Below are 11,518 nucleotides of genomic sequence, written 5' to 3' on the forward strand. Positions count from 1 at the left end.
ATATAAATCTGTTTAATTGGTGTACTTTGAAATAACAACGTACATACACAATACAAAGTGTTGAAGTGGGTTGATCCAGACATCATTAGAGGAATGTGTACTCTAATTTTTACCATTTAAGTAAAAGTAGTAATACCAAAATATAAAAACACAAAGTAATAATAGTAAAAACAGTCTGGGATTCAAAATCTTACTTACGCAATAGTATAGAAGTATGAACACAATGATGTACATACAGAATGAAAAATAAAACACATTGTGCAGTAAAGGTTATAATACTATCAAACCATTGGACTGATACTATGTATGCATTAATTACTGAAATGGAAATGTAAGTACAAGTACCTGAACATTTTATTTTAGTGCTGAAGTAAATGTATGAGCAACGTTCTCTACCTATATTTTGAAACGCAGAACCGGAAGTGCACTGGTGTATTGTGTCCGGCCTGATAGTGGCTGCAGTTGAGAAGTCCCGTGACAAATTTCATTGGAACTTTGTACGGCCAAGCAGGACTGATGTTTCCTGCTTCCCCCACTTACTTGACAGACGCTTGTGAACAGCAAGAACATTCACATTCAGTTTGAGCGTTTAGGGGCTTTTTTTACCGAATCGAAACTGGAAAAACGTTCGTTGTACCGACAGTTTAAATGGTGTGGAGCGAAAAAGCCTCACTGGACCTACGGAAATAGATGAACAACGCACCAAAATACTGTAAGGTACGTGATGTTCATGGAGAAGTTACGTTACCTTGTTCTCGTTTTGCTAACGTTGCCTAGCTGTAAGACAAAAACTAACACTACCTAACGTTAGCATACGAAACTCAAGTAACAAAATAAGTAACACAACGTTGTTTGGAGGTAACGTTAGTAGTAAAAGGATAACTGTTCGCTATTACACAACATTACCTTCTTTTTTATCTGCTCTAAGACAACACTAACTACACAGAAGTTCAGCCGAAGCTAAATAACTTAAACCAAGTTAAGTCAGCTAACGCTACTTTGTTGTTTACAGTTTGTATTCCATCGTCGGAGCATGTCTAACCTTTCATTTCGTGACGGTATTTCATGTGTGTGCGCGTGTGTGTGCGTGTGTGTGTGTGTGTTCAGCTCCTTCCTCGGGCTCGTTTTGTTCTCCTCTCCTTGGCAGGAGACAGTCTGCTTTTTCCTGTAATACACGTGATATGCACCGAGATTAAGAAACAAAAACAAAACAAAAAAAAGTTCCCAGTGTGCGCGCACACACACATACACACACACACACAGCCTCAGGTGAAAGTTTGCCAAACGGATCAGCCATAAGTAAGCTGAACTAGGCGAGGCCTTCTCGGTGTTCCGGGGACATGTTCTCCTCCCCCATGATTGTTCTCTCCCCTGTAGAGATGATGTGTCAGAGACCTCAGAGGTTGTCAACACGAATCACCACGTTGGGTGTTGAGTCAGCTGTGTGGTATGGACAGTGGCACACAGGCATTTATAAGTTGGGTGGTGTGCATGGGAGTGTTTTTACTCCTCTCATGCTGTTAAATAATGACCCATTCAACATGTGTGTGCTGACGAGAGGGATGTATTCTTGATAATCCTTGTTCTCCGTTGACAATATTTCAACTCTGTTTAGTTGAAACCTCCTTATTTTCTGCTTGTAGTTATTTGGGAGGTTCAAAACTGGTCCATTGATGTAACAGGTGTCTATGAAGAACTTGGTTTTTACATTTTTTGATGTTTTTGAAAGATGGCAAGATGGATTTTACTATCAGAGCGCTCTATACATCTGTGAAAACGCTGGTGTGGAAGTTTAACAACATCAGCCAACAGTAGTTCAAATCTCGTGTGTAGACCTGATTCGCAGATAAGTTGCTGAATCAGCTTGATCTCTTGAATTGTCATTTTCAGTGCTCAAGCTGATTCGTCAGCGCTATACAGTCTCGCAGACCGTGAGCTGTCTGGACGGTCGGGTCAGGTTAGGAGTTTGTCCAGATGCTGAGGTCGGCTGCACGCACAGAGGTTGACTGAGTTCATGCCCCTCTCAAGTCTCCAGCTGCAACTTCCTCAATCAGAGATCGGTCTCCGTTGCATTATGATGAGATACGTCTAGAATAATGTTCACGTTATTCAGTTTCATCTCACACGTTACAGATTTACATATGTCCAAACGTAGTCAAATTTCACTTTCTTAAATTTAAAAGTACCAGGTCATAATAAAGGTTATAATTGACAGCTCCTCTGCAATAAGTTGTCTTCCTGTTTGTATTCCTGTATTCTGTATTCCTGTGTTTATCAGTGGATAAATACCCGATTAAGCTTTCAAATCTGATTTAACATCGTAGGGCCTTGTTTATTCTCGCTAAAACCGCTTGCCATGCACGATACGCAGCCATACACACATACAAAATATATATGTTCAACATCCTCATAGCATATCCACAGGCAGGGATGCGTCTTTGAGCTAAGCAGGAATAACTGCTATTTCTGATCCTGTGTAGTAGTCCACTGTATTCGCGCCTGTCAGCACAAGTTAATTCATGTCGTCGCGTGAGCGCAGGGCTTAAACTGTGGCCAGAGAATGTGCTCAACATTCGTCTTGTTCCTTTTCATACTCCATTATGCCTTTCCCAAGCTGTGTGTTCAATTCTCACAACCAACTTGGCAACGTCTGTTAGTGGGTGCGGTGAGCGGCAGCATTCCATATGAAGGAGAAGCCGCGTTCGGCTGAAAATGTAAGTTGTACAAAGATAGTTCTAGCTTCATTCTCCCTTGAACAAAACTATTTCTGGAATGTTAAACAGCGGGTCCCATCCAGTGACGTACAGAGTGTGTGTTCACCTTGAAAACAAGCACAGATGTGCAGCAGCTCGGGGAAATATGCAACCGCTTTTATGTTCACCAGCCACAGTACAACAAACCGCGAGCACAGGTTTAAACACACAAAGCTGGTCACCTGGTAATAACAGCCAACACGTATCATGTGCATGTTGCTGGTGAAGATATCGCTTTGACAAGAGCGTAAACTATTACTCGAGCGATCGGTCTATTGACAAAAAGAAGGATTATTTTGAGAATCAATTTTTGTCAAATGAACCGACAAGACAGACGTTTTAAGGTGTCTACTCGGGCTCTAAGACATGGTGATGGGCTTTCTTTGCGCTACACATATAAACAATTTATAATATTAATATAGAAAATAATAAAATAAGTCAAATTAAAGACAATTGTGATGGAGAAACGGTTAATGCTATTGGTCTCTTTGTGGAAAGTGAAAAAGGAAGAAAAGAGAAAGAAGAGGCGAGTGATGAAGAGGGCCTGAAGGTCCCTCCGATCGCGCACATGCATTCTAAAGAGGGACCCTCAGCCCAACGTGAGCAGAATGAGATGTCTCTTCGGGATGCGTTCAAGAGCAACGTGCAGCAGGACAGCGTTGCTCCTACGCTGGTTTTGTGAACATACACGGCGGTAACGGCGGTTGCGGTTGGAAAGACAAAAAGTACCGAACAAACTATGCTGAGCTCACCAACGAAACACAATGAACCAGTCAGGGCCGCAGACAAAGGGCTTTGTATTCAAATAAACGCACACAGTTAGATAACTCACGATGAAGGAAAAGAGATATGCATCTGTGTTTACCCTCCACATAATCATGTCCTCAGCTCTGCTCAATAGCCGATAACCTCTATTCCACTTGATTATAAGTCGCTGATTAGACTCTTTGCAACGGTAACGAACTCTTCCCTCTTCTTCACCTTCAGGATACCGAGGGTCTTGACCTTTTTGTTCATACTGTTGCAAGGCGGAGGAGTCTACCGCACCTCAGCAGTGACTTTTATGTCTCTCTTTCAACGTGGAAGAGCGACTCCGGGGGGGGTCTTACTCTTAACCTTTTGCGTAACTCCAGCTTCAAAGACCACCGGAAGGTTATTTAAAAATACCTTTCGACTGACCAGGAGCCAGGGAGAATGTCACGGACCCAGCATGGAGGAGAGCTTGTGTCCGTGTGTGTGTGTGTGTGTGTGTGTGTGTGTGTGTGCATGAATGAGCGCTGGTGGCTTGTGTGTGCGATCACATACTGAAGAAGAGTCTGCAGATGGAGACTAGGGGGGGAGAAAGAGGGGGGGGGGGGGGGGGTATTAAGACCAACATGTGACATTATAACTTGTTGAAAACCATATGAATAAGAACGTCTATCATATCAGGTGTGCAGACTTTAAATGTGCAGGGAGCAGAAGAACACCGGTTTCACCGGTTTCACTTCCTCAGTAACGGAGCGGTGTGTTCTCTTTTTCTCCTCTGCAGGAGTGACCCATGATGGGCCAGCTGTATACTTGAAGTCTCACCCCGAGGAGGACACACTGCTTTAGGAACTCGCCCCCTTTAAATGCCCCATACGATGGAGGAGCAACCCAACGTCAGCATACCCTGCCACAACGAGCAGATGGACAAGAAAAAGCGTTACACCGTGCGTGAAAACAATTCAGTGTCTAGTTGTCAGGCTGTAAATGTTATTTGTGTTTACAAAAAATTAGCATGACATTATAATAACTGACTATGTTTACATGGACTTTCTTTGCCCTTTTTTTTTCAGGTTTACAAAGTAATAGTTAATGTTGGACAGCAGGAATGGTTTGTCTTCAGGCGCTATGCAGAGTTTGATAAACTCTACAACACAGTGAGTGGTGGATTCATGTCACAACTAACACATTACACGCTACTTAACATTCCCGTAGTCTTTGATTTACCGGCTTCTGTGACATGCTGTTCACGTTGTTGCTCTCTCACATAATGCAGTTAAGGAAACAGTTCCCAGCTATGAACTTGAAAATTCCTGCCAAGAGGATATTTGGGGACAATTTTGACCCCGGTAAGTGTTCACACAAAGGCTGATTTGTGCATCAAGACAGAATCCCAACACCTGATCCATGCTGCTAGTGTTTGATTGGATGTTTGAAACCATAACATGCATCTGCCCAACAGAGTTCATCAAGCTAAGAAGAGCAGGGCTGCATGAGTTCATCAAGCGACTTGTGTCACACCCTCAGCTTTGCAACCAGTAAGTGTTTCAGTTCTCACAGTCATTACATCACATTGCTTGAATGGGTTCAATCATCTGAATCCGGGAAAAAAAAACAACCCCTAATGAGATGAAATTTGTTTCGCCAAGCTTCACACTTGAGTTAGATTTGAATAAGATGGAGAGTGTTGTGCATTGTCACGCTTTACCTGCTGATGTCACTTTATTTCTGTTTATTTCACTTCTGGGTCCCTCTTCACCTTCACAGGCCCGATGTGAGGACCTTTCTGCTGATGGACAAAATGCAAAACTTTTCCGACGCCTCTGAGGACGAAGATGACAAATCAGTAAATTAGCAACCACTTCTGATGGATCAATATCTGCTTTGTGTATATTTTAGTTTTACTGCTGACTACATCTTTTCAGTTTGTGTGTTGGAGCGTCCAGATGTAGTCGTTAGGTCTTCTACCACTGACAAAATAATTATAGATAGCAAACAAATGTCCCTTATGTTGCTATTGTAGCTCAGATAAAGGAGTCTTTGTTCGGTATTTACATCTAATATAGAAAATGCTTTCTCTGCTGTTTAACAGAACAACTCTACCTCCAGAAACATTAACCTGGGACCCTCTGGAAATCCACAGTATGTTCACCCTGGTTATATTTTATGGCATTGTGTATATTTACAACTTCTTGATATTTCTAGATGTTATATTTGTATTTGCGGTCTGTCCTACTGCTGCACAACAATCCCTCGGATTGTTTTTTTATTTACAAGCTGTCCTGCTGTTTTTACGAACCTTGCAAGCGTGTAATCATTTTTACATGCACTGTAATGAATGTGCTGTGCTTTTCATTTCAGGGCCAAGCCCACAGACTTTGACTTTTTAAAAGTCATAGGAAAGGGGAGTTTTGGGAAGGTACGTGAACAACACAATAATGGAAATCACAGTTGCTCTCTGTTCATCTCAGAGAGAAAACCCAATTTATGATCTGTTAAATGTAATAGTTCTATTCGATATAGTTTTGTTATACTTCAATTATTACATTAGTGATGTTTAGAAGTCTTTCTGTGTTGTTGGGGGGGGGTTTCTATTAGGGTAGCAAATAGTCTTAGTTCTGCTTGTGCTGACCTTTCCATGTAAGAAGTGAGAATCCGATCTGTTTAAACTGTTGATGCGATGTTGCTTTTTGCTCCTTGTGACGCAGGTTTTCCTTGCAAAACTAAAACACGATGAAAAGTATTACGCTGTCAAGGTTTTACAGAAAAGGGTCATCCTCAACAGAAAAGAGGTAACTCTCCCATCAAATATGACCCTGACTCTACCCATATTCCAGGCACGTGTATATGTGAATTGTAATTATTTTACTGAATCGCTTAATCACTCCTCCCAATCAGCAAAAACACATCATGGCTGAGCGCAACGTGCTGCTGAAGAATGTGAAACACCCGTTCCTGGTCGGGCTTCATTATTCCTTCCAGACCACAGACAAGTTGTACTTCGTCTTGGATTTTGTCAATGGAGGAGAAGTGAGTCGTTTCGGATTTGTGAATAATGTGCTCGCGCAGAAATGAGTCATGAGCTCGAGAGAAGCTGAGAACGGCAGTGATACAGGAAGTTTGTATGACATAGCTCTAAGAGCAGCACTGTTGGGCTTGTTAGCACACCTCCGTGTGTGAAGATCCCCTCAGAGATCACGACATCACCGAAGACACACTGAGTGTGACTTCCTCTGTACATCTCATCGAGTGTGATCGGGCCTTTTTAAAGCTGCCATGTGGGACTGAGTGTGTGAGAGTGACTCACTACGATCTGCATCCCAGTAAACCTTTCCCTTCTGAACAAGAGAACTACAAAGACCAGTAACATGTGAATGAAATCAGATCAATATTTATGCTTTCTGTGTGGAGATTAAAAAGGTATTTTTTATACATAAGATTTAGGGCTGCCATAACAATTGGTACATGGTCCTACAATACAGTTACCATGTAATTCATTCCAATAATCACTTTTTTTTATTTCAGCTTTTCTTCCATCTTCAAAAAGAGCGGACCTTCCCTGAGCCCAGAGCAAAATTCTACATTGCTGAGATGGCAAGTGCACTGGGGTACCTGCATTCTCTCAACATTGTTTACAGGTTTGTTTATTGAAGCGATCACATGCTCAGGGTGTTTAACATTATTTAGTGCTCTTAAGGATCAAACCAAAGGACGTCAGTTGATCAGAACGTACCATATTTTAGTTGCTGTTTATACATGTTTACTAAAATGATATCAGACATTGATGCCATGAAGTTTAGAATATACAAAGTTGAGTATAAATTGACTTGAACATATGTTTTTTTTTTTAACCAGGATATTCCCATTGAGATTTAAATAAAAAGCATAAGAAGTTTCAAATAAAAGCACAAACAACAGACAGAAATTAGGAGTGTTTCTTCAGTAACCGGACATGTGTTCAGTGGTCAAAAAGTCCTTAATCCTGTTTTCTTTTCTATGTGTGACACATGCCGGCCTCACTCACATGATAATGAGTCTTCTAGGCCATAGCAGACTTTTTTGGTGGGTTTTAACGACCTGAAAACAAAAGTACACTCTACAATTAGACTTGGTCTTTTTTTTACGGCTGATTCTTATTTATTACTTTTTGTTATCAGCCAGATTTATATTCCTGACATTATAGAGATGTGCTTGAAGCAGCATTTAGATCTTCATACAGGGACTACTATATAAATAAATGTATATTTTAATAGTTAAAGTAATATATTTATAATAAATCAGGAATATGGGGTTGCAATAGGGTAATTTTTTTTACCTTTTACATTTACGGAAATTCATTAATTTGTGTTAATTTCATTCAGAGACTTGAAGCCAGAAAACATCCTCCTTGACCATGAAGTGAGTATTCCTATTGTTTAACCAAGTACACTGCTTTGTAATTGATATATAATCACTATCGCAGTCATTTCTCTTGAATACACCTGGATGGCACAGCACCTGCTTACTTAACGTTTGATATTACGTTGACAATACAATACTCATTTAAGACTCTACAGCACAAATGTCATTCTCTTCCGGTCATCTTTGTTGCACCGGTGAACGACGGTGTCATTTCCAGTCCCAGCTGGACAGCATGCGTGTGATTGGATTAGGTCTTAGTAATGATTTCCCTGCCTGGCCTTATTGAGAAAGTGAGGGACCGGTGAATGGGACTGACTGAGCTACACTGCGGCCAACATTCCGGGGCAACAATAGAATCCTCAGTCCCCGGGGATAATGAGCTGCTTGTGTGGCACATGTTGTCTAAAACCGTCTCTCTCTGTGTGTGTGTGTGTGTGTGTGTGTGTGTGTCCTCTCTTTTTTAAAAGGGGCATATCGTTTTGACGGACTTCGGATTGTGCAAGGAAGGCATTTCCCAGACAGACACCACCACTACATTTTGTGGAACGCCTGAGGTATTACAGCCTTGATTTGATTGTTTACATGTAACAATTTTGCACCGGGGCGTTCCAAAGAAGTCTCACCTTCTGTGTCAAAAGTTAATAATCATTAACAGTTTCTGGAACGTAGTGTGGTTAATGATTAAGGTATGAGTGTATTCCTTCTTTCGGCTATACTGCTGCCTGTCTGTGTAGGGCTATGAGTCACCCTTTCCAGAGAGGGAAAATGGGCATTCATGAGCAGTAATAGATGATATACATTTGGTTGGTGTAGTTTCAGCCAGAAGCAAAATGTCTGCGTTATAGCATTGTGTGTGTGTGCTTCTTCTGACCAGTACTTGGCTCCAGAAGTCCTGAGGAAGCAGCCGTATGATAACACAGTGGACTGGTGGTGTCTGGGTTCAGTGCTCTATGAAATGCTCTTTGGACTGGTGAGTTTTTACTCTGAGCACACTTTTTTTCTAAATATCCTAATGCATTGCACTTATTTGTGATTATTACAGTTTTTAGGTAGCTACTTATGCAGACAAAGCTTTTTTAATTTTAACATGATGCACTGGTAAACTGCAGCTAAAGACCATTTCTTTTAGCGCTTAATGTTAAAGCACCTCATTGTACTGTCACACTCGCTCACATGCCTCTACTTGTCTCTTTTTCTTTCATATCCTAGCCGCCGTTCTACAGCCGGGACACGCATGAAATGTACGACAACATCCTCCACAAGCCGTTGGTGATGCGTCCTGGTGCGTCCAGCACCGCCTGGTCTCTCCTCCAGGGCCTGCTGGAGAAAGACGGCACACACAGACTGGGGTCTCGGGATGACTTTGTGAGTGGGAACTGTTCAGCCTGCAAACACTGCTCAGATACAGACACTTCATGTGTAGCACAAGGTTTCGGGCTCCCTCTGGTGGCCAATCTGTGCCCATCACGTCACAGCTGCTAACGCATTACAGATAATCAAGTCATTGACTTTTAATCAACTAATTTTCAATGAATAAAATAATTGTTTTTCATTTTTTATTCTTCATTTCCAGAATGAGATCAAAGCACACAGCTTCTTCTCCTCCATCAACTGGGATGACCTGGAACAGAAGAAGATCCCACCCCCATTCACGCCAAATGTGGTAAATATTTTAGTTTCTTGTCCAATAATCAGAACCATACAGGTATTTTACAGTACCATGACTTTTGAAGTCTGTCATATATTGTATTTTGATCCTGGTTTGAACAAAAGACTTGAATGAGCAACTCTCTGATGCTCTCAACAAAAACAGAACATGACAAACCTCTTTGCAGGCCCTTTTCACAGCAGCATTTTGACATGCCCTTGCAGGATAGACACAGGTGTAATTAATAACATTAATTATGGCCCTGCTCCATACAGGTGGGTCAGGGCTCTGGTATTGTGCATTGCAGGCTTACTGGGATGGCTGTGACACATTAAACCATCAATTACAGCTGTGAACATCTTTTGAACTACCTCATAAAAGTCTTTTTATAGACTTAATTTCAGTAATGTTGTGAAGTTTTCTCTTTTAAGTTTTTCTTCCTTTCTTTATTTTAATAGCCATTTATTACGTATATTTGGCTCCTTTTATTTATTTTTTATTGGCATATAGTGCAACAGTACAATTATAAAGGGACAGGTATTTTACATATTTTCACAATATTGTCATCCTAGACCCATATTCCCTCAAACCAGGGCTCCTGTGTGTTTCCACTAAATAATATTCACCCCACATTCCTCTTAGATGTAATTGACATAGTCTGGCACACATGGAAGAATTGGCAAGTTGAACATGGAATTAATTTATCATAGAAACTGCTTTATCCCATTTGAAAGCACTTTGTAAAATCAAGTTGTAACGGCTGTTTTGTTATCAAATTAAGTCATTTTTGTGAATACACACATGCGGTTTGATTTGTATTTATTCCATGAACCCTAATACGACCCATGTTCTCTTCCCTCTCCCCCCCCCCAATGTTTTTACAGAGCTCTTACTGTGACATCTCAAACTTTGACCCTGAGTTTACAGATGAGATGGTCCCCAACTCCATCTGCTGGTCTAAAGACTATTCCGTAGTCAATGCCAGTGTAATGGAGGCCGATGATGCCTTTGTGGGCTTCTCTTATGCCCCAGCTCCTGATGACTCTTTCCTATGAAACATTCCCCGTGAGGTCCTCGGTTGCCTTAACCATCATAACTTCTTTTGACTAAAGGGAAGAATTTATACCATGGATTAACTTGTTCTATGAAGCCAAAGCAAGCAGCTGAGACGAAACAGTACTTCAAACTTATTTTGGTTGGAACAAAGAGTGCCAGAAAAGTCTTTATTTTTTACCAATTTGTATTTATATAAATATATATATATATTATAAATATACATGACAGATGATATTTTTAAGAGTTAAGGACAGCCATCCTCTATTAATGTTATATCTGGTGGTTTCTAAAATGAGCCTTTTATAAAGCCTTAAATTTGTCCCTTAAATGAAATCAATAAGCAGTTTGCTGAAAAACTTGAACAATTCACTGGACTTAAAATCACACCATTTGACTGTCAGATGGAAGTATGTTTGTCCATGTAATTACTGTAAAAAATATAACTATGTATCGTATTCATTTTAACAAAGCTGGAAATAGGGATTACTTGAGAGACCACTGAGTAAAGCATTTTGGTTTATAGGTCACATTTGTAAAAAAAAGAAAAATGTCTTATACTCCTTCAGTTACCTCTCAGTTTGTCTTTAAATATTGAGTGCATGTTTTTATTGGATTGTTTGTGTTTATTTTCTTGCTATTCTTTGCCTTAATACATTTATTCTTAATTGCAGAAATTTAAAATCCACAATGCTTTGCTTCGCCTAGCAATTAAGTAGGCTTATACTCTTGCACAGTAATAAAAAATATCAAAGAAAAATAGTTTGAGTGTCTGTGTATTTAATTATAATTTTAGATATTGCAATAACTTTGTTTTTGTCTTAATTGAACATTGTGAACAGACATGCAGCAGGTCATCGGCGTTCTTACACAAATTAAAATGTGTAAAAAACGTAGATGGCAATCAAATTAAATG

At 40.4% G+C, this 11,518-nt stretch overlaps 1 protein-coding gene across 2 annotated transcripts; it reads left to right on the top strand.

The window, feature by feature from the left end:
* The first annotated feature begins 508 nt into the window (after window positions 1–508).
* On the top strand, window positions 509–11,356 carry sgk3 (serum/glucocorticoid regulated kinase family member 3). Of its 2 annotated transcripts, none has more exons than XM_079181278.1 (17): window positions 509–717; window positions 4,285–4,447; window positions 4,574–4,657; window positions 4,777–4,849; window positions 4,963–5,038; window positions 5,268–5,346; window positions 5,593–5,642; window positions 5,862–5,919; window positions 6,209–6,292; window positions 6,399–6,530; window positions 7,026–7,138; window positions 7,862–7,898; window positions 8,369–8,455; window positions 8,776–8,871; window positions 9,111–9,266; window positions 9,475–9,564; window positions 10,434–11,356. In XM_079181278.1, the coding sequence occupies exons 2-17, from the start codon at window positions 4,367–4,369 to the stop codon at window positions 10,602–10,604; spliced, it is 1,467 nt and encodes a 488-aa protein (XP_079037404.1). In that variant the 5' UTR covers window positions 509–717; window positions 4,285–4,366; the 3' UTR covers window positions 10,605–11,356. The 2 variants fall into 2 exon arrangements, with proteins under 2 accessions (XP_079037404.1, XP_079037405.1); XM_079181279.1 differs by having other exon boundaries at window positions 509–712.
* The last annotated feature ends 162 nt before the right edge of the window (window positions 11,357–11,518 follow it).

This window comes from Pholis gunnellus (genome assembly GCF_910591455.1).
Source record: "Pholis gunnellus genome assembly, chromosome: 20".
NCBI classification, from domain to species: Eukaryota; Metazoa; Chordata; class Actinopteri; order Perciformes; family Pholidae; genus Pholis; species Pholis gunnellus.